This window comes from Tinamus guttatus, unplaced genomic scaffold, assembly GCF_059628265.1.
Source record: "Tinamus guttatus ecotype Peru unplaced genomic scaffold, ASM5962826v1 Tinamus_guttatus_pri_ptg000011l, whole genome shotgun sequence".
In the NCBI taxonomy this organism is placed as follows: Eukaryota; Metazoa; Chordata; class Aves; order Tinamiformes; family Tinamidae; genus Tinamus; species Tinamus guttatus.
Genome location: NW_028288545.1, coordinates 522,379 through 546,204, shown reverse-complemented (window position 1 = coordinate 546,204; position 23,826 = coordinate 522,379). Strand labels below are relative to the sequence as shown.

Below are 23,826 nucleotides of genomic sequence, written 5' to 3'. Positions count from 1 at the left end.
ATGGAACTTCCTGTGTTTTAATTTACACCCATTACCCTTGTCTGGTCAATGGCTGCCATGGAGAAGAGTTTTGCCCCATCCTCCCTACATTCTGCTCTCAGGCACTTGAACATGTTGACAAGATCCCCTCTCAATCTTCTCCAGGCTAAACAGGCCCAGCTCACTTAGTCTTTCCTCATAAGATAGATGGTCCCATCCCCTAACGATCTTTGTCGCTCTACGACATTTGAAGATACCCTGACCAATTCACCGAAAGCACAGGAATGCAGCAAGTAGCAAAGTAAATAAATAAATAAAGCAATTCATGAATACTAATGAAATCTCTCTCTACCTGCTTTGTTTTCAACAGCAGCTTTCAATATCTTATCACATGGAGTCATGACTCCTAAATCAATAACTCTGTGAAAAGAAGTGAGATGACACAACATTTTTAAAAAGGTAGTTAAATATTTTTGCTAAAGGGCAAACATTGCTCTTACTGTAAATGACTGACCTAATACTGAAGCTAGGAAAAACAAAATAAATCTTGATTTTAGGAAATAACTTCTGGGTCTGGGCACACTAGAATTTTAGATGATACGGTACCAGAGGAAAAAAAAAAAAAAAAAAAAAAAGCTTTTTCATGTTGTTTCTGAAGTCAGTTCAGCAACACTGCGGGTTATGGTATGATATCTGCACCGTATCTAATGTCAGGAGCATAAACTGATTTCCATTAATTACTTTCAAATTATATTATATAAAGTCTTAAATGCCCACATGTGTTAAATGAGACACTGCACTTTCCTTGCTAACCACTACCAGGGTTTCTGTTTGTCTGTGTTTTCGAGACAGTCAGCCCAGCCTGACGGCTTCACCCAGCCTCACTCCTACTCATGATGACAATGAACTGAAACCATGGGTTTTTTTTTTTTTTTTTTTTTTTTTTTTTTTTAAGTGTTTCATTCTAAATAAAGCTCAAAAGAAGCCTGAAATAATCAGCAGAAGTTAAAACAACACTGAAATGGAGTATATAATATATGCACACCACTCTTATTGGCTTCCACACTTTTGTTTTAACAAAGAGATGACTTTTGCTTTTCATTAAAATAAGTTATAGCCACACAGTCAAAACCAACACAAACAAAACAAAAGGATGGTTAATGAGACAAGATGCAATTCCAAAGCAGATTCAGCTCCAAGCAAACTTTAACCCCAGTGAAGGGCGTTTGATGGAAATGTAACCACTCCATCACTGCTGTACCATGCATACAGACCTGGAAAGGGCTGACTTTTCTTATATTCGAGACTCAGGATTAGAATCTCATCCTTTATCAACAAAAACAAAACAAAAAAATCCCCAATAAGTTTTTAAAGCTTTATTTAGCAAACATCCTGAAAACCATATCATAAAGTTCACTAGAATCTTCCAACACTTCTTTTCTTCCAACACACAACACGAGGTGCAGGCAGTCTTGCCTGCTCCAATTGTCCTGGTTTCTTAAGTACAAAAATTGATAAACTCATCAGTTTTTTGGTTATATTTCAGTTAATGTTAAACTTTATTCATCCAGGATACTAACTTACTTGGAAAAAGCTATTAAAGAAAGCTATATTCCTTCTTGCCTCTCTAGTAGTAGTAGTTGGTCTAACTTATGTTCCCAGCCACAACTACGGGCACAGAGGAGGATGGTAGTAGCCAAGACACATCCACCTCTGACCTGCTGTCAGCACCAGGGCTGCAGCGGGGCTCACCTAGGAAGCCTTATACATCAGCTGGCCTGGCACATTCTGTCAGTAACCAGTAACATCCCTCCTTACCTGAAGTTGTTACAGCCCAGAACGACTCCCACAATGTTCTTGCCGATGTCGTGTACGTCGCCTTTGACGGTGGCCAGCACTATTGTGCCGTGGTAAGGATCCTGAAAAGTGAACAAATGACAGAGGGACTAAGGCGCTCAGAAGCCTCAAAATGTTTCAGGAAGTCTGATGCACAACTGAGCCAACCATCATAACACATGTGACAGTAAAACACAGCATATAGGAGGTAAACAGCATTAAAAATTATCATAAAAGACCCTGGTCATAAGTACCTGCACTCATGAATGATTAAAAATAAATAGAAATGTTCTTGCATATTATTCAAATATCTGACTTTAACAAAATTCATGGATAAAAGTTTCAAATCTGGATGGCTTTTGTGCAGTGCAATGCTCCAACTTGTAATGTACTCCTGCTTCAAACCTCTCTGACAAATAGTTTAAATGGATTAAATATTTAGAACAAGAGAATACGAATGCTCATAATCACACAGCCATTTGAGCACCCATGGCAATCTGCCAATGCAAAGCTGAAAAGAACAAGAGGAATTAAGAAAAGCCATAGAAGGTTTTTTTTTGTTTTGTCTTGTTTTTTTTTTAACGCAACATCATTAGTAAGGAAACCTTCAGAAGATTTCAGTGTACTGATCCGGTAGCTTCAGACTATGCAGCCTGAGCAAACGGGCTGGACAAAGAACCAGCGTGAGGAAGGGAAGCTCTGCTGTCACAGGCTGCTCACTCCCAAGCTAGACAGTTCCCAGTTAGACCCTGGAAACGGGGCTGTAACCAGCAGGAGAGCAGGGACTACAGCAGCTCTCCACTAGGACATGGGCCTTCATGTTATGTTGCTAGTAGCACAACTGCAGTCATTTGAAGCAGCTCCAGGCTACCCCAGTGACATGTCTGAATTTGCACAGGCTCAAAGGGGAATAACAGGCTACTTGAATCACACAGCATTTATATACAGAAAGGGAAAACCTGAGCACATTCTATGTGAAAATGTGAACCAATTTTCTGTTCAGTAACTTGCCTCTTTTGCAGATGACATGGCTGGTGGATTCAGTCTTTCATTAAAGCAAGTGATTCATTCTGGACTTTATCACGTAACTCTTCTTCACGTACCTGTATCGCCTTCTTTCTGTATTACCAAGAGGGACGGTGACACTTCCCATACCAACACTGTTGTTTGACACTTCACATCCCCACCTATTCTGTTGTTTAAATGACTATTCTACCATGTCCCTAGGGCTCATCTTTTCAGAAGACCAGGTAACCGAGAACACAAGATGGATGTTTATTAGGACAGCACCTCTGGATGTCAATGAAATTTCTTCCAGCTGAAAATATAGTGCTGTACTATAAGAGAAAACTAAAAAAAAATAAAAAATAAAAAAAAAAGTAATCAAGGATTATGGGAAGAGTAAAAAACACTATACATATGTATCATACCCAAAAGCTACTGATGATTTAACTAGTGATTGATATCCAAGGAAGGAAACTGACTGAATCTGCAAGTAACAAGGAAAATCCATGTTGGGCATCACGCAGTAGGGACCAGAGCACACGGTGTTTTACATTAACTCTGTTGACAGCACACCCACTTCAGCATCCCCAAGCAAGGAGGTCCTCAAGCTCTGGGCACAGATCCATGCAGCTCCCTTTAAGGCCTGCGCAGAGCTGCACAGCCACAGCCACTTATCCTCAAACACCACAAGTGCCGTTCGCGCTGCCGGGCACCCCGCGACTGCAGCTGTCCCGGAGGCTTCAACGCAGTGAGGAACGTTACACGTAGAAGACGACACAACCCAAGCCAGCAGCTAACGTCAGAGACACTCACACACATGGTTGCCCTCTTTTCTAGAAAAGTTAACAGCTCTACACAGAGGAAAAAACATACACGGAGGAAGGCACTGCGATCCTCACTCAGCAGAAGGAGGAGGAAGCAGGAGAGAGGCCTTATTTTTCTCCCCTCCTGCCTTCCTCAGGAACACAGAACACCTACAACCTCTGCAAAGTGCTTACTATTTTTTTCAAGAGATGCTCAAACTCCATTTAACCTCCTTTTAGGAAAAAAATTAGAGTGCAGAGGGTTCAACTGAAAGCAACGTAGGAAGGGATTTTTACCAATTTCAAACAACACCAGAACAAAGCAAATGATGCCAAACACAGACATTCCTAAGAGTCTAAACCACAAGTGCATCCAAATTAGAATAAAAAAAGAACAGCAGAGGAAAAGGAAAGAATAAGCAAGAGGCAGGTAACACTCAGAGAGGAGACTTGTGACTGAGGGAGAGCAGCACCACTGAGACAGTGGACAGAAGACACTGTCTTTACATGCAAAAAGAGATTGGGAAGAGAGAATGCGTATGCTCCTTCCTACAAAAGAAGGATCACCACAGGGTCATCACATCACATATTCCATTAATCAAATTGACAAAAAATTACCTGAGCATAAACTTGAAATAACTGATAGAACAATCTTCAAAGAACAATCATCAAGTGTTAGCTGTTAAAGAAGACACGCTATAAAGGAACTATAAATGGTTCTAGAAAAGAACCTGAAAGCCATTTGATATTTTCACTAGCAATTTAAAGTGATCTACAAAACAGAAGGATGAAAACAAAGATGGAGGGGCAAATGCTGAAGGGCAAGATGAGGATTTGAGATGAACTTGACAAATAAGCATCCCTGAAATCAGTAAGATGCAACTCCTTAACAGAACTGCCGATTATTGCAAGAAAAAAAGAACTCAGAAAAGAAAAAAAAAAAAGAAAAAGGAAAATAGCTAATAAAACAACCTAACTGTAAGATTCATTAGCAGTAAAAGTGGACTGCAAAGTTATTCGAAGACCACATCACCCTGCTGCAGAATGCCAGATATTAGCAGGAGCTTTGTGTTGAACCAAATAACTGCTCAGTTCTCTGCCACTGGCACCCAGCTGAGGCCCCGCAACCCCTTAGGAAGGATTATGGATTCAGACACAGAACTGGGTGTCCTCCTGAGGTCACTTCAAGTCATAAGACACTGACACATGAAAGCTCACAGCTTTCTCTGGCAGTATATTGCAGTGCTTTGACATTATTACAGCACTTCCTTCCCCTACCACCTAACCTAAGCATCTTCCCACTGAAATTTAAGCCCCATTTGCTCTCAAGAAGATGTGGAGATTATATGTTTCTTGCCCAGAAATATTTGATGAAGATGATAAAAAGATGATTAAGAATAACAAGATTTCAGTCAACATAAATCTGAAAGAAAATATGCCCCACTCAATTACCCCAAACTTTCATTGAAGATTAGATGCTTCTAACCACTATAACCATTACTCTCTTTTGAAATTCTAGTGAGTTCAAATATTTTCCTTCTAAATAGGATGCTGTGTTTCTATCAGCACTGAGTGGAATATTTAAAAAAAAAAAAAAAAAAAAAAAGGCACTGCACATCACAGAAATTCTAGCTGGGTAGTTGGGGAGTTTGGGTTTATGCGTGATTATTTTGCAATATTGTTGACACTGCTGGCTAACATGTTGTTTCTAACAACTGCAGCCCTCAGAGTTTTGTTTAGGAAACTACCACCTAACCGGTTCTTTTCCATTTATTGTGTCATTTGGTTAATTCTGCTTCCATAATAGTACCATGCACTAGTACCTATTGTACTGTAATCAAAGCAATCCTGAAAAAAAAATCATACATGAAAAGACTAAATTCAGATCCTGTTTTCTTAAATATTTGATAGCACCCCACAATGTCATTGTGGCTGCAATTGTAATTAGCCTACACGAGGTCTGGATGTCATAGTCTATACAGACATGTTTGAAGTTTTTTTTTTTTTTTTTTTTTTTTTAGGTGAGAAATCATTTAAGAGGGTAAAGATGAATAAAGAAAAAACATTGTAACAGGTTTTTAAAATCTAAGAGGGAGTTATAGGGTTCACCAATGAAACAGGAAGTTGCTGATGCTGGCAAAATTTCCCACAGTGAAGACTTAGCTCAAAAATACCAGAAATACTAACATTAGTATTAAATGCCTATAAAAGCTTATGACATTCTTCAGGAGCTTTTTATGAACAGGTTAGACACCCTGAGCAATTTTTCAAAATCTGCACTTTATGCATTCCATACCTACTTCAAGTTAATGGATAAATATCACTATGAAAACAATTTCATTTTCTGTCAAGACATTCTACCAAAGAGTCACAGCACGAGTAACTGCCTTGCCTCTTCCTCCACGCTGCCTTGTCCAGCTCTCCTCTCCTCTCTCTCTTTTTCCATATAGGGAATAAGGTGGCCAACTGCTTTCTTCATAACTCGAGCAGACTTTATCACCTGCAAGGATAAATGCAGAGGCGGGGAAAAAAAAAAATCAGGAAAATGCACTCAAATATCTCATAGCTTTTTTCTATCGTCATTTGAGCAAGCAACAAAACATCCCATCATTTGCAAACTGAGATTCCAGCTTTGCAAAGCACTTGGAGGTACCAGGCTGCTGGTCTTCCTGGACCCACTGGCCAAACACAACACTTGCTCCCACTGTGCAGCCTCTGGACCATTCAGTGAGAAAGAGAGGCTACAGACAGGCAACTGGGTTTAGCACTCGGCAAGTCTCTGCCCTTCAGCAAAATTCACAAAAAAGGGCAAGAGAGGGAAAAAGAAATCCAACCAACCATGACTATTTAAAACTACTTTTGAAATGAAGCAAAAGCACTCAGGAGTAAAGGACAACACCTCTGCAAAGATATATAGAGTCGAGTTCAAGAATAAAGAAAAATAAAGCAACTTAACAGCAACAACTCAATTTTCTGAACACAAGTGCTCTATCTGAAAAGAGAGCCAGTATAGAATATTTTGACTACATTTTACAAAGCTAGTTTTTGGCAAACATGAAAGTGTAAGAAGTAATTTTTTCTTTACCTGAGGCAAAAACATCTTTCCAGCACCAAAAAGATCACCAACGACTTTCATGCCATTCATCAAAGGCCCTTCAATTATATTTAGAGGTCTAGGATATTTTTCATGATTTAACCTTGCCTCTTCTGTATCCTCAATGACGTATTTCTCAATGCCCTGGGAAAAAAAATGAAAAGCTTTTAAACTGCCAGAAATACAGCTTATATTTAGAATTGCCTTCTTTCCCCCTGAAAATCAAAACAGAAGTACAAAAAGATACTTTACATACTACTAGTCTTTAAGAATATGTCAAATGTGTAATTAAAATAAGTTTTCTTAGGAAAAAAAAATACTGTGTGCCCAAAGCCTTTGAAATTATTCTAAGCAAGATTCACAAATAATGGCGTCTTTGGTTGTTCTTAACCTTGTCAAAAGAATCATACACTCAAATAAAGTCTGTTCCCTCAGCAGCTATGCAAGTCGGTGCAAAGAGCTGTTAAGGGCCAGAGAACAACTAAAAACTCAAAGCAGTAGGTGTCAACAAACTAGTGCTACCAGCACTAGCAGAAAAAATATATCTAATTTAAAGAAATTGCATTGTGAGCTTTAAACCCAAAATACCACAATTCTATTTGTTATACTGATTTCAAAGTTTATTAATTAATGAAGTACATCTGTTGAAGATTTCTTAAGCCATAAGTGGCCCTTCTAGTCTAAGAGATGAAATTTTATGCCTGAGAATGCTCCTTAGCCATTTCCTTGACCATGGCAACCTTCTACGCAGATTCACCTTTATGAGAGCATATTCCAGCCTTTCCTCCACGGAGTTTTTCCGCCATTCATCAGTCTGTACCACTTTTTTCCCTCCTTGGGCGTGATTCTGAAAAGGAAAGACTTCTGTGGAAACTTGACAGTATAAGTAGTACAAGTACAGACTCAGCTTTCAGAGAAGTCATATTAATTTTGTGTATGGTACTTGAAATATTTTAAAATTATTGTAAGGAGTTTATTAAACATGCAAATCACATTGTAAATGTGTGTGATATATGGCAGACAGTTAGTGGGGCTACATGACAAAAAGTACACATCTCAATGAAGATGGGAAAAAAACAAGGTGGGGGGGAACAACTCTAATAAGTTTCATTCTTAAAAAAAATGCTGAAAAGACTAATCCTGAGGGTTTTATGAGAACATAATTTAAACTGATTCCTGGCCTATACAGTTGACACTTCATTTTAAAATTCAAATTAATTAGGCACTAACACCATTTCTGCTGAGATAGTTTACGTCATTTCTTCTCACAGGTACCTTTGCAATCAGAAGGGCCTGAAGCACCTCTATTTTTCACGCATATGGATTGTCCTGGTTCCTCGCACACTCTCTGGGCCTCACACTCCCTTTCTCCCCCACCTTCACTATGAATACAGAGGCCAAATAAGCTTTTGGGACAAGAAAGCTCTTCGACATCCATGATGAAAGTTCATGGAGAAGCACACTGTCCATTACTTCAAATACCACACTTCAGGCAAATTATTCCCTTTTCTCCCCCACCTATTCTTCATAATCTGAGGTTTTTCTTTTCCTCTGTGCCCTCCTATATTTCTGAGCACTCATTAGCACATCTTTAAAGACAAAGCCATAGAAAGAGTCATGAGAGCCTCATCCAAAGGATCTCACTAGGAGAACAAGTTCTCACTTGTGTCAATACAAATGTTAGCTACCTTCACCGCTTCTCATTATCAACCCTCTCACTGATCTAATTTGTAAAGAGAGAATGAAAGAAGGGGGAAAAGGTTGAGGAGTCTCTATCCTTGGAGAAATTCCAAACACAACTGGGCACAGCCCTGAATAACCTGTTGCAGGTGGCCCTGCTTGGAGAAACCCTCTGTAATTCTTCCAAAAGTTTCTAAGTGCTCCTGAAGCTCTGGCCACACATTTTAGCAAGGAGCTCATTCTAATCTAAAAATAAGCCTCCTTTAACCAAACCCATGAAGCTGAAAGGTGGGCATGCAGGGACCACAGCAGCAAACACTACATGCAGATTTTGAAAAAACAGGATGATTATATTGCATGCTAAAGAAGATAAAAAACAACTTCAGAAGCACAACTCCCACTGCCGTAAATGGGACTAAGTTTCAGTTTGGGAACGTTTGCGGCTTTACACATGATGGAAAATGTTTTTTTCATCTCCAACTTCAGATGTGAACAGAACTCCTGAGGAGCCAATTGACTTGCTTTCCCCAAAGGTCTAGTATTGGAGCAACTGGCAAGCACTGTTACCTGAAGGAATTAGGAGGACACTTCACTGGAGCTCTATGAGAGGTGCAATACTTGAAATGGGCCTGCACATTCTATGTTCTATGTGCAAGAATAAACTGCAGTAATCAGAAATAAAAAGAACATATGCACTTACTGACCAGTAAATAAATGTTTGCATCCATTTAAAAAAGAAAAGGAAAAAACAAGAAAATAAAAAGGCCTTTACTGGGAAAAATTTATAGCTATTCAAGTGCACTAAATCAGAGGAAGTGTTTTGAGAAATGCTCCAAACTCCAAAGCTTTATATTACATAGGTTTTTCCCTTAGTTGTAAATAATTGTAATGTATCCTGCCTCTCAAATTTCTCCAGAACTGGGATGATATCCAAACCAACAGGCTTACTTCCATAAAATTTTTGGACAGTATTTTGTACTAACTTTTAATACAATTTCAAGAATGCCTTGCATCAAGTTTTTTTGTGTATGTGTGTTTTTTTTTTTCCTTTTTTGATAACTGGGGACTGTTTTACCTGTGCAACAGAACAACTGCTACAAGCAAGAACAGAGTTTCTAATATTTGAAATGTTAGCAAGAGTATCCAACACTAACAGACCTAAAAGGAAGAGTGCACTCACATTTTTACTTCTCATGTTGATTGATCCTCCCTAAAGTTAAGTAAGCTTGAATTAACAGTAAGCTTCCCTAACAGAAATGTTTAATTTTAAGCTCTTGAATGCATGCATCCGTGTTGCTCTCAGAGATTCATACAGAGGCTATTTAAAATTCCAAATGCATGTAAGCAATTTCTGAAAAAATTCATTAAACAGTGGTCTGCGTAGGCTGTGCAAGTGGCTTTGTAGATGTAGGCCTTCCAGGCCTTCATCTTTCCACTATGTTTTACTTTTTCATATGTGTATGTGTGTATACATTTATTTCTTCTTCCTCTCCATGCAATGCTAAAAATCCATCAGAAGTAACTGATCTTTGCCATATAAGAAGATTCTAAGTGAATTGCTTCGATACTAGCAGCATATTATAAAACAGCCTAGGCCTAAGAGGTAGAGACAGTCTTCCTCTATTGTTTTTAAACATGTTGCCATTGTTTGTGAAAGCCATGGAGCAAACTACAGACCAAACGAATCTGTGCCCATCAACAGTGCAGTCAGGAGCTGCCAAAAGGTCGTGCAACCTCCAGGTGCGCTCTAGGAGCCACCCGACCCAGAGAGATTTCAGTTCCCTGCTCTGTTCAGGACAGCATTTCACCAGTCTTTTGGCTGATAATCTGGAAATCACCATGAGTGTAACCTGCATCTTTTAATACCACCGTCATGACAGTATCTCATGAACACTAATGAGATTATCCCCATTCTAACAAGAGCGATATCCTAAACTGGAGGACGATGGCCCAGCCAGGAACTGAGGCCAACCACCTAGCTAGTGGTGATACAAACCTTAACCACCAAAGAGTCTAATATCTTGGCCTCCCTTAGAGCACCCGCCAATTGTGCTCCAGCAACAAGGTTTACCTTGGCTGGGGGTTAGCCTTTTCTATCTTAATTTTGTAAGAGAACAGTTTGATATCCCGAAGCATCTGAGAAACACCAGTGCAGGTCTTTTCAGGGTACCTGTGAAACTAGACGGGCACAAGCTGTTGCAGAGACCACGTTCTGTTCTTTTTCAGTAGCCGAACCACACACAGTATCAGCAGCAACTTCTAACGCCAACTGTTCAACTGACACAGATCTTACAGGATGTTTTGTCTGTCATCAGCAGGGACATGCTGAAATCCAGCTGCTAAGCTAATACTATTCAAAGCCTAAACTTGGAATGTACCTGAGCATAATGTAAAAGTTTCTCTGTTGCGTCAGGATCTTTGTTCCAGATTAGATTCTCACACAGCAGCAGCAGTTCCTTGTGGATATCATCATACACTGGCAGATTTCCAGCATTCACAATTCCCATGTCCATGCCACACTGGAGAAAAAAAAATAATAATAACAATAAAAAAGCCCAAGTCATACAGAATTCCCTCACCAGGACTCCCAGAATAGCCCTGCATATTTGCCAAGCTCAGATATATGGGGGTCAAAAACACACCATACCTTAATTGCATGGTAAAGGAACACCCCATGCATTGCTTCTCGAATGGCATCCATTCCTCGAAAGGAGAAGGACAGATTGGAAAGGCCTCCACTTATCCTGGCTCCTGGCAGGGTTTCCTAATGGAATTGCATGCAAATTTTTAGAAAAGCTGTTACACAAAAGGTAATCTAAGCAAAGTAAACAGTCCATGAAGCAGCTGTCACAGAGCTGTGGAGCATTGCTAAGGCCCTCTCTTTTGCTGCCATGGTTTCTGTAATCTCTGGTGCTCTTCTAAACGCCCAGCCGCCTTCCAGATGTTCCCCAGCAGCCCTACTACCTTTCTTCCCATCCCTCAGCCCCATGCCCAGTGGCACATCCCAGGAATAGTTAGCTCTCCCTGAACTTGAGCTAGCCCAGGCACCTGAGCAGCCAACCTCAAGGGAGTGGAAAGACAAGTGCCAACAAAGCACCCTGCAAGGTAACCAAGCCCCAGACTGCTTGCAGGGCAACACCTCCAGACCAGCTTATCTGCCTCTTGAAATGCCATGGTGCAGCCTCCCTGGCTGTATTTGGGCAATAACCTTCATTTCTGCATCTCCTGACGCACACATTTTGGCTAAACAAAAAGTCAGGCTACTGCACAAAGTCCAACCAGAGCAACTGAACCTATATTAATTAAAAAGAGCAGCTTTCACACACTTTCAAATAGGTCCTTTTGGCTAGAACATCGAATGTAATTGTTACCTTACTTAATTAGTATAGTAGTTTTACAGTAGACTCAATCGATTGAAATATATTTATAGAACTATTTAAAGGTCTTTCACTGGAAATAAAACAATTTAAGGAAACAGCTGCACTTCACAGGAACGCCCATACAATTAAATTGAAATGCTTACTATTTAGTAGCAGCGAGGTTCTTTTCCTAAAGCAAACTCGGTAAAATACTCTAAGTAAAATAAGCTTATAACTCACTTTTATGGTTTTAGTAGCATTGATAAAATTTATGGCATACAGGTTATGTTCTTCCATTCCAGTACCTATAGTCAAAATATTAGGGTCAAATATTATATCATTTGGATTGAAGCAGAGTTTTTCCACAAGGAGGTGATAAGCTCTGGTACAGATTGCAATCTTGGATTCTGTTTCTGTCGCCTGAGGAGGAAAAAGAGTTTTTCCATGAAACTAAGACAACATGAAAAGCAGAGTCTCCAGAAATCATTAACAGCTCCAGGGACTACAGGATTGAGAATACCCAATCTGAACACTACGAATATTAGAAAAGGATTATACATAAAAATAGATTCTACCCATTAAAACAAAACAAACAAAAAATTGCTTTCCAACAATTCATCATCCTATGCAGAGTTTAATATTTGTTTTTTTTTTTTTAAAGGCCCAAAATGAATTCACAAAGATTCATCTCTTAATATAAATATGAAATTTCTAATATAAAATGCAATTTCCCAATTAAAATCTTTTGTGCAGGAAGGAAGAACTTGGCATAGCAGAATAAGCAAAAAAAATCCAGTCTTGTGCTAAAAGCAGTAAATTTGGAGCAAAACTTGGATTCCTAGAATGGGTGAACAACATAAGAAATACTTATAAATCAGAATCAAAAATACTGCTAAGTGCAGAGGCCCCTTTAAATCCTCTATGCCAGTGAAAAATATCTCCTTTAACAAAGTGACACTCACCTGACCCACTTCATCAAAAGCCATGACAACCACAGCTGCTCCATACAACTTAATTTTCCTTGCTTTCTCCAGAAAGTCTTTCTCACCTTCCTTCAGACTGATGCTGTTCACAATGCATTTCCCCTGGCAGCATTTCAAACCTGCTTCAATCACTGAGAAATTTGAGGAGTCAATGCATAATGGCACCTGCAAATAACCGAGAGGAGCAAGGAAAACACACACAGGTTACGCGTTAAATGCGCCCCACGCTGTTTGCCGATTTGGACATAAAAGCAAGCACAATATTTATCAGCTTTTATGAATAAGAAGTTTCTAGGTGGCACTTGTTGATTCACTTCCTTTAAATGCAAACTCGGAGCAAATTTAGCTCAGGTGCTTCTATGAATATTCCATCACTTCTCTCGGTATTGTCTTGTGTTTCTGAATGAGACGATCATTTCTAGATCAAGTACTTACTTAGCAGGAGCACCTTCTAGATCACATAGCCCTGGCATCATTAAGGTTTTGTGTGAAACAGCCCAGCATTGCACTGCCTGCACATAGACTGTGGCACAAAACTGTCGCAGCAGGAACCTTCACTCAGCTTTAACCAATGAAAAAGACTTGCACATGCTGAGTTCAAAATAAAGAACATTAAAACAGACCATCTTCTCTGCCTCACTGCTATCTAACACTGCCCAAGAAAGGCATTAGAACAGGGTGCTCCGATACCTCTGCTTTTTGTGGGCTTTTTTTTTTTTTTTTCCCAACTGCACCTGATGAACAAACCAATAACAAATTTTTCTGAAAGGCAACTTCCATCTCAACAATATGTTCTGTACTGTGCTTCAGTGCAACTCAGTTGCTACCTTTGCAATATCAGGTTCTGAAGAAATCAAGTTACAAAATCTGGTCATAGCAGCAGGGCCATCCAACATGCCATCATCCATATTGATATCAAGAACCTGGGCTCCCATCTCAACTTGAACTTTGGCTACACTAAGAGCTTCCTAAAGAAAAAGAAAATAAAATAAGTCATCAGAAAACATGGTCTAGTCATTTTCAAGAAAACATTTCACTGTCTGAAAAAGTGTGCAGCCATACAAGTTATCAAAATAAAAGTGTCCTTTACTAAAAAAATTTAAAGGCAATCTGTAAGAGAATTAGGAAATTGTCCTTAACACACAGCAATAGAGAAGTCATCAGCACGGTACAGTACGTGACTGTTTTATTCACAAAAACATAGCACCAGAGACCTACCCATGCTGACAATGCCATTAATTTTAAAAGTGGATCATATATTTATTTAAAAGATCTAAGACTTGCATGGCAACAAGGATTTCTGATTGCACATGGCGACGGGAAAACAGTCTCTGTGATGGTATATAATAAGGGTCTGGTGTCACAAGCCATGCTGTTTTTTAAATATGAAGTACTTTATTTTTGGCATTTTTCTAGCTGCAGAATAACCATCAAGTGCTAAGAAAGAAATACTAAGAAGGAAGCTTCCCTTCCAGCCCACATAATAACACCCATGTCCGTTTGTTCTTTCTCTTTTTTAATCATGGTGCAGATTAAGGAGAGGAAGAAGCAAAACAAAACAGTTTCTAGTTGTTCCCAGTCCTTAAGAGCCCTTGTAAAACCAAGCTAAAGTTGTAATTTTGATTGCATCAATTAGAACAGCAGAGCATGTTTCGGGGGCAGAATCTCAGCTGGCAAGAAACACGACTACACTATTTGCTTTAATGAATTTACAGGAAAAATATACACCAGTAAAATAACAGCTCTATAGCCATTTCATTTTGGTTCTAGAGCCATTTAAACTGGCAAGCACTTTCTAAATCCCTTTTTGTGGAGTGGCTCTAGCTCAGCATGCCAAAGCCAGTGATCAAAGTGCTCAGACGCCAGCCTGGTGCAGAGCAGGGAGCAGCCAGGCAGCAAGGCTGCGGGGTGACGCAGTCTCTCCCACGTCAGATATGGTCCACAGGTGGAGGGGGGTGGCGTTACAATCCCTGTCCTTCCTTCTCTCTTCCCTGTAAATTCCCCATAAACACAGCACAGAGCAGGACACTTTCTATACCACCACTTTGTGTAACTAAAATCAAAATGGAAAATCAAGCTTCCTGCAACATTTGTCAAAAACCCGTACCTTGTAGAAACCTTTTTGTACATTTTGTAGGAGCTAATAAGCACAGAGACAAAGCGTTATGAGAAAGTGTTCTTGTTTTCTTCCTCTTACAATTGTCACAGAGCAGTACTTTGTGCCAGCAAAAGAAACAACTACTAATGCAATGCAACACAGCAGGGAAAATGAGATCATTATCTAGAAAGATCACTGTTTAAAAAAATATATACTTCATAGTTGCCTGCCATGATGAGTTTAGCAAACTTCCGTGATCCTGCAACATTGCAGCGTTCTCCAATATTAACGAAGTTGGTGTATGGCCCAATCCTGAACGGCTCCAGACCTTAAAAAGATATTTTTGTACACAGTTGTAAAAATACAAAAAGCAAAGAAAATGAAAGACTGTGCAAAAAGGGCAAATATCCCTCTCTAATTTATGAAACACAGATCTATCTTTCTTTGGGAGTCAAGGTTTATCAGCATGCACAGAGGACATGCACAGATCTAATGAGTAACTAGCTAAAAGCAACACAATGAAACAAGTTAGTTACAAATAGACAACCACCTCCAACACATATGCCAAAGGGCATCCTCAGGGATAGTCAATAATTTACCTGACCCACAGTAAATAACAACTAAATCGCCCCATATAAAATGACATGAAACTGTGATGCTCTGGGTATCCATGCAGGCCCCTCCATCTCCAACTATGTTATCTCACCACTCTGACACCACCAGAGAAGCAGCCCACGGAAGGGGCTGCCAAACAAAGGAACGACTCAACCACAAATTTAAGTTCAGAGAAACCAGGCAACAGCCAAGAAGGATTCACGGGTAAACAGGCAGAGCAGTTGTAAGCAAGCCTTACAGTGGGTCAGAGAAGGCTCCTGCAGGAAATCATTATTTATTTCACTTATATTAAACTATTTTGACTGAAATATAAAATACGAATACAAAATGGAAACATTGTTCAACGGCTTAAAAGAAGGCCTGTCTGAATAATCTACAGAGTAAAAACTCTTTTTTTTTTTTTTTTTTTTTTTTTTTTTTTTTTATTACAACACTATAGAGCTAGATGACTCGCCCTGACACGGCCCCAGCACAGAGGATCCAAGTCTGCTACCACACGATGCCTCAGCATTCAGATGAATGAAGATCTGTTCCTAGCTCTGCATCAGCTGTAGTTAAATTACCTGATCCCTCTGTCAGAGCAAGGATAAAGATAACTCACCATTACAACACACCTGAGATTTACTAAGTAAAATATGGTGGTATCACTATATTGTACATGATTGCAATAAATTGTGCCATTAATCCTTCGAATTCAGCTTGAAACAGGCCAAAGCAGTAAGATTTACATCTGCATAAGCCTACTGGTTTCAAGTAGAACCAGAAAGGCACAACCATTCTGATTAGTAGAAAATAGCCAATCTATTTATACAGGAAGGCTACACGAGTCAGAAAGCTCACACTGTTACGCTCTGCTTTACCTGATAGCAGCATGTATCCTTCAGAGAGGGAAGGGGGTGGAACACGAGGCTTACACGATTTCACGGCTTCAGCAATTTTCCTGAGGAATGTAAAGATTCTCAAAGGTTTGGAATAGAATTATACAACTCCAAACAAGACTAACAGAATATTCTGATATACACCCCACACCTCCAACTCAGCCCTGTCACAGAAAGGCTAATGGCCACGTTTCACTTGGTGTGCAGAGAGGTATTCCTGGAAGATTCTATGTAGCTATTTGCAGGGAGTGTACAAAGATGAAGATTTATCGAACACAGAACATGATAAACTATGACAACTGGATGCTAACATGCAGGTAGCCTGATGGATATCAATACCAGCCTTCAACTACAGTGACTCTGCATTCATGATTTACTGAGCTGAGCAATAGCCAGTTGCAGTGAAACAAGAGACAAATATCATTCTGTGTCCAGATACATTTCTCAGACCTCAGAACAGGTCATGAGGTTCATGAGCTATTATCCTTCTTTTGACTCCAGTCAGGAACAGCACATGCTGTCCTCTGCACACTTACGTACTACCTCCTCCCAGTTTGTATAAGGTTAAAAATGAATCACATAAACACCTTCTCTTTTAAACCCAGGTAAAGTGAGGCTTTTTTCCTGTCCTACTTTTAGGGAGAAAGATAACAAAAAACTTCTCACAACTGGCCAAGACTAACACCAGCTTTGTAGCACTTCCAAAGGTCATTATAGATTTTCACCTCTTTCTCCCCTCTCCCAGACTTCATTTTATTAATCAAAGAAAATCTGACATTTTACCAACTAGCTAGGGGGCTGACAAAGAGGGACAACATAGAAAGTAAGGGAACAAAGACAGGAGCTCTATTCTATGCAACGGTAAAGAGGGAGGAATGATTCTGGAACAATTTTAGAAAACAAATCAGCACAGGCATAACCTTGCCAGGCCCATGCCTTTACCCATTCCTCAAAATACCCGTGGCTATGAAAGCCAGATTATTCTGCTGCACAAGCTGCTGCTATTTTCATCCAAGCAATTCATCTTTTAATGGAACTCTAAGACATGCTGTGGAATATTGCTCCAAGGAAACTACTTCAGTACATCTGAAGTTGTAGTTCATAAAGTACCTGATATGTGCTGGTGTAGTCCCACAGCAACCTCCAACTATATTAACTAAACCATCCAAAGCAAAATTCTGTAAAAGGGAAAGAGAGAACTTAGTTACAAGTTAGTAAAGGTATCTAACATCTATATTCTCCACATATTAAGCAACTCAGAGGATCACAAAAAAAAAAAAAAAAAAAAAAAAAAAAAAAAACAGATGATGAAACATTATCACTATTTTTTTTTCTTTGGATTTGTTTACACGTGTGGATGCCTAAGGCTAACTGGCAACTCTGACACCTAATTTTAGCAAAGTGCATTTGAAATTGGACAGCTTTCTGCTCAAGTTCCAGAGGAAAACTTGGATGAACACTGAGACCACTGATACTACAGTGCAGAAGGCAATTAACACGCAGAAGATACCACGTTCCCTGCTGACACACAGCACATCCAGCCATGCTGTTCTGCCTGACGGGGCTGGAGCAGTGCTTGGAAGGCCACCTTGCACCAGTGCCACATCAGTGGGCCCTACAAACACGGCTCTGTAAATCTCTGCCATGTTCATAAGAACTGCTCAGTTTTCTGAACAATTCCCCAATGGGCAAGCAAGGATGTAGGAGTGCAAATGAAAAACACCTGCAGATCAAGCTGTAGCAAAGCTGTTCAGTGTAGGCAAAGAGAGCGCAAAGTATCCAAGGTTTTCAAGAGTTACCGGAAGACTTTCTCTTACTCTGGCACTGGTAGCTATGAACACACAAATGACATGCAGAGCTACCCAAAGAAAAAAGCAACACAGTCTGCGACATGCACATAAAATACCAAGACATATGTCCATGTCTACCAATCTGCTAAATTTGACATGTTTATGAGAAATATTACATACCTTTATGTGCTTGGCAGTCACTTCTGGAGTCTCATCATAACCACCAAAAGCATTGGGAAGACCTTGAAAAATTGTAATTTGTTTAAAACCTTGTAAGAGCACAATTAAATTCCATAAAAGATACCTCTAAAATATCTGCACTTGCATGACAACTATAGTGCCTCATCATCCTTACAATCATTACTCAGACTGTCATTAATTATGCAGCGTTCTGAATTCATTGCCATGGAACTAAAAACAATTACTTTCAGAAGTTTAAATAGTTCTTAATTTGTTTTTAATGCTAGCAACATCCTTTTCAAGATAATCCAACTCCTATTTCCAATGGAAATGGAATGTTTAAATATATTTCTTCTATATGTAAGCCTGGAAATATGTGTACATGCACACACACCTGCATTGGGGTAACAGATGACATAAGCCGTTGTGCACTTCCCAATCGTTTCAATGAAAGGCCGCATTTCAATCGCCCCTAAGGCACAATTTAAGCCAACACTAGAAAAAAAATACATACATTTTATACACTGGGCACAAAGAAAACACCTATTACAAACAAAAGAGATCAAAGTTGGTGCTAGTAACTACTAACTTCCACAATGATCTACAGTTCAACCACCCTGGTCTCCCTTTTCTTCAAGGTTCATCAGCTCAGCAAGACTTGGTGGATGGGGGAAGATGCCACCCTGCAAAGTAACAGGCCTCTCACAGTGGAGAGGGGTGAGGTGGAGTCCCAAGGAAGGCACTGCATTGCGAATGGGAAATCAAGATGTCATTTCCAAATCCAGGAAGGCAGTGGCAACACTCTGACAGCAACCAGAGCAACACGAGGGCTCTGCACTTCCTGGGTGAAGGAGAGAGTCGGTGGAATTTGAGTGACAGAGCAAAACGAGTTCTGCGCTGCAGGAGGAAGTATGAAACAGTTAAAAGAGGAAAGAATTGCCTTGAATTGCCAAAACTCACTTTTCTTTAGGATTTGCACATAAATTTTGTCAACACTGGGAGAAACTGAGTGTATCCCTGAGGAGGTCTTAAACTGCATTTAGCTTTTGCATTGAACCTGCTCAGTGTCTTATCTTGCATGCTAATGACCTAGACAGCACTACAGCAGGGATCTTCTCACATGAACAAGCTTCTTAAACAGTTTCACCAGGATAAGAGGTATGATCCTATTCTCCTTAAACCAACCACAGATATGCAAGTGTGACTGGAATTCAAAATGACTGCATTGACATTGAAAAGTAAAACTTTTCTTTCATAAAGGACATCCAAGATCTTTTACAGATGTTTCCTGATCACTCTCCTCCATTCCAGTAGCCATCTCATCAGCTCTGCAAAACTCAAAAGGTGCTCACAGTGCTACTGGAAAAAGAAGGTGCAAAAAACCTTCTGCCTTTCCTGGAGCAGTGTCAGGGAGGACACAGGCTACACCATAGAAACTTGAGGGATAATATCCATGTCTCCCAGCTAACTGAATGCCGGGCTCACTCAAGAGCAGCTAGGTTAACAAAGTGCACACAGGCCCACCCAGAGGTCAGAAGCAATAAAGCCCAGCACACGACCAGGAACTCAAAATGCCTTTAACTTTTCTCTGTTTCTTAGGAGCAGGCAGGGACTTCAGATTGGTATTTGCACAGATAACAGCAGCAAATACTTGGACAGAATGACAAATCCTTTAGATCCAAGGGGCTCCTGGCACCATCTGAACACTGTACAGTCAGTGTCCTGAACCAAATGATGCACAAACCTCTTCTTCCCACAGCTTGTTTTTTCAGTAGCTTGGTCTACCTTCAAAATGATTTTTCTAATGCATTTTGGATGGACCATCCTACTTCTACAGTAGAAGTAGTAGAGCTTTTAAGTAGAAGAGGTTTTAAGAAAAATCCTTTACTTCCACCTCCCCATTTTGTGCTTACAGACATTTTAAGTACTCGCATAGAGCCCTCCCAGATGTCTACAGCATATACTAAATCAAGAAACACACAATTATCACAATGAAGATCTGGAATTTAGTGCAGTGTGAGCTCGTCTTTTAGGACTTTTGAAACAAAACATGCTAAGACTCATTAATAAGACTGTCTGCTCTAATCAAATGTAGATGAATGCAATATATTTACTACTGCTAAGTCACATTCAATTTACAAGCATCCAGCTCACACTTTCCCCCCCCCCTCTCTTAAGAGGGCTGCCTTTCATGCTAGGCAACTTCATCACTCCCTGCCTCACCTCAGACCCATCTGTCTCTGGTTCTGAGTGCTGCCTCATCTGCTACCGGGCACTGGTATGACAGAAAATATTTGAGAGAGCAATTCCATTAGCCTGGCCTCAAAAGCCGGGAGCCTGCAATCAGGCAGCTGGTACACTACCATTACTAGTGTAATAACCATCACACCCTTACCTTGAAAATCACCTCTCCCTTGCTCATTTCTTCATGGCGTCCACTTACCGGCTCATGTGAAAGCTAAGAGTGCAGAGCAACTTTGGGATCAGAACAAAGAGCACACGAGGGCCCTGAACTCCCAGCGAGTCTTCCTACCACTACTCCAGGAAACCAACGAGAGGACTGGAGATGGCACAAAGGGAACCACAGCACATCCAGCCCTTCCCAGCAAGCAGCCTGCCGCCCGCCTGGCAGCGCTCCCCAAGGGCTCCTCCTGCAGCCACCAGCTACAGCAACAGGACACAGACCACAGATTTGCTAGATGGGCCTCAAATCAAACGGGTTTAAGGACCATGCACTACCCCAAGGCGGGCATGAAACCCACTGGAAATGTGCAAATGGATACAAGATGATCCCTCTGATACTATTACTAAATGGAAACAACCAGCTTTTTCTCAGCCCTAAAGCCACTCTGCACCAATTTGGCAACAGAAACAGAATTAAAACACAATCTGCTCCTACATTAAGACCCTTCTGCCACATTGCAATATAGCGGCCATCATATAAAAGAAAAACAGGCCCTCAGCATTCAGACGCATAAGAGAGCTTTTTACAAAACATGGGTTTATAAATTCCTAATTTCTGCCCCGGTGCCCTTCTCTACTCTTCATAAACACCAGAGCCAGGAGCAAGCTTATCAGAAACAGACTCATGCCAAAGACAGATCACTAGGCTGCGATGCTGAGTGCAGGAGTCAACCACCACCCTGCTCCAAGAGGCTCCATATGTTACTTCTGGAGCACCGTCTGGTCTGGGAAAGTGGAGCCTCAAGGGCAGTCAAGAAAGCTGTGACTGCAGAATGGCTTCTGCTTTTGTATCACTAGGATCACAGATTGCAAGTTTTAGCTGGATTTCTGTTGTAAAAAAACAAACAATGGCTCATCACAATGTGCTTGGCATGCCACCAGTGAAGGAAAACATTTTAAGTCAGGGCTTTTTTTTTTTTTTTTTTTTGCTGTGTCATTTTCATGCAAAGAACTAATCAAAAGAAGAAATAGTAGGAAAGGAAGAAGAGGGAAGGAAGAAGTCAAAAAGAGTATAGAAATACAGAAGACTAGGAAACAAGAATACTATGCAAATTAACATGCAAGACTGTACAATGACTAAAATATGCTATGTTTTACTTTTTCACAGCTCTAATCTACTTTTTTTTTTTTCTCTCTCTCCTTTTCCTGGACAGAAAAGAACGCAAGCTAATGGAAGCATCAGGAATTTTCAAAACAAAAATATACTTCAAAAAAAGTCTTAGTGAATGTATGGAATTTGCTAAGAGTTTAGAAAAAAAAGAACATCAGAAGGAAGTCTTATGACTTGTTCTTTCAATTCATCCTGAAATATTTTTGAAATGGCATTAGGCACACCTTCCCTGCAATAGAGATGTAGGCCCTGCTACATCAGCAAATAGCTCTTTGCAGAGTTTGAGGCAGTAGTTGCAAGAGGTTTGTTTTTAACACCGTGACCTAATCATGATTTCAGTAGCTCTTATAAACAAACAAAGAACAGAACAAATGAAAAATCAGAACATTTGTAGCAGGAGTTTAGCATTCTCCAGAAGCATAAATCCTGCCAAAGGAACAGTATCAGAACAATACACTAGCAACATACATATGATACATATGAATATGATCACAGCTAGTATATCTTCATTTTTTCTGTAAGCAAGGAGTTCCAATAAAAAAAATCACAATCCTCAAGTTATCTTAGTAAGATAAGGATACATTTCCTTACCAAAGTGGCTTACTGTGGGAAATACTAATGAGGAATGCTTCGCCTGTCTGCCCCGAGAGAGTGCGTCCGCTCTTATCTACAATAGTTCCAGACACCTAAATATCAAAGGGACACAGAGAAAAGGGAAGAATTAAATAAAGAATAAAGAGTTTGAAAAGTCGAACTGTTAAAAGCCAAAATAGACGGAACTGTGTTCTACTCAAAGTGATGAGACACAACCCAAAGAGAAAAATTAGATCTTCTGTCCCCTGGAAGTCTCTAAACTTTTGACCAATCAGTATTTAATCTCTCAACAAGAACTTCCACAGACCATTCAAGAGGAATTATTTATTATTATTCAAGAGGAATTATTTACACTTATTTAGGTAACTATCAACAGACACAGCTCCTACCATATTCCCTGCCTCCTCCTTTACGTCATTTCAGGTCTCAGGACTGCTTTGGGAGAATAAAATAAATAGAAACTCACTGTTGATAAATACTAAGTGGGGAACATAAAAAAAATTCTAACTACATAACGACACGTTCCAAACTCACCCTTACTGCCCAGGACACAAACCTGAGCAACAGGAGAAAAATTTATGAAAACAAACTCAAAGCTCCCTACCAGTAAAGCCAGTGAAATGGCAGGAGCTACCAAAAAAGAAATGGAACAGGACAGAGAATGCCATTGTACAATCACACAAATTCCTGATGCAGTTTGAATCCTCCTTGCTATTCCGATTCCCCTTTGATGCAGGGAAAACAACAAACAAACAAACAACACACACATCCAAAAACAACCAACAAAACTTTCAAAATAAGCTTTCCTATTTTTGTATTTGTTCCTATACACCTGTTACTTGAATATTTGGAGAGAAAAAAAAAAAAAACACACACAATTTAATCTTTGAAGCACTAGTTCTTATGGCACCTTGGGAAACGAACCCGAGAAAGTCCCATTACCAGATGCTTTCTTTCCATGTATTTATGTATATACAGGAATGAAGTTGTTCCATCCAGTTCATCAACTGAAGATCAAGGAACTACTTCACGCTGATTTCATGAAGTTATTCCCCTAAGTTTCTCCTTCCACAATCAGGGGACAGGACAGAAAGCACATTTACTTCCTTCATTTCAAGCTTTATTTCAAAATGCCTTTATCACTTGCCACCTCCATCCAATTCAGGAAACAGGCCTACGCATATGTAACGCATTAAGTAAATAAGTATCAGACACTTACAAATATTGGTCGGGGATCATACTCTTCCTCAAACAACTTCTGGAGAGCAAAGAGAGCAGCCTATAGAAAAAATTGAAAATGTTAATAGGTGATTTGGGGGCTATTCAGTTATTTTTTGTCTGTTTGGTTTATTGCACAC

The 23,826-nt window shown here is 39.9% G+C and overlaps 1 protein-coding gene across 1 annotated transcript in view; it reads right to left on the bottom strand.

Annotated features, from left to right (window-relative positions):
• The window catches only part of MTR (5-methyltetrahydrofolate-homocysteine methyltransferase), a 44,493-nt gene that overhangs the window by 12,052 nt on the left and 8,615 nt on the right, over positions 1–23,826 (bottom strand). The window contains exons 7-23 of the mRNA XM_010211943.2: positions 23,688–23,747; positions 22,466–22,560; positions 18,695–18,795; positions 18,301–18,362; positions 17,441–17,508; positions 16,313–16,392; positions 15,053–15,165; positions 13,567–13,707; positions 12,719–12,904; positions 11,997–12,176; positions 11,045–11,161; positions 10,776–10,916; positions 7,475–7,564; positions 6,709–6,861; positions 6,016–6,123; positions 1,798–1,898; positions 332–399 (exon numbers count right to left, since the gene is read on the bottom strand). Coding sequence (XP_010210245.2) covers positions 332–399; positions 1,798–1,898; positions 6,016–6,123; positions 6,709–6,861; positions 7,475–7,564; positions 10,776–10,916; positions 11,045–11,161; positions 11,997–12,176; positions 12,719–12,904; positions 13,567–13,707; positions 15,053–15,165; positions 16,313–16,392; positions 17,441–17,508; positions 18,301–18,362; positions 18,695–18,795; positions 22,466–22,560; positions 23,688–23,747 — 1,864 coding nt within the window. The remainder of the gene's footprint in view (positions 1–331; positions 400–1,797; positions 1,899–6,015; positions 6,124–6,708; positions 6,862–7,474; positions 7,565–10,775; positions 10,917–11,044; positions 11,162–11,996; positions 12,177–12,718; positions 12,905–13,566; positions 13,708–15,052; positions 15,166–16,312; positions 16,393–17,440; positions 17,509–18,300; positions 18,363–18,694; positions 18,796–22,465; positions 22,561–23,687; positions 23,748–23,826) is intronic.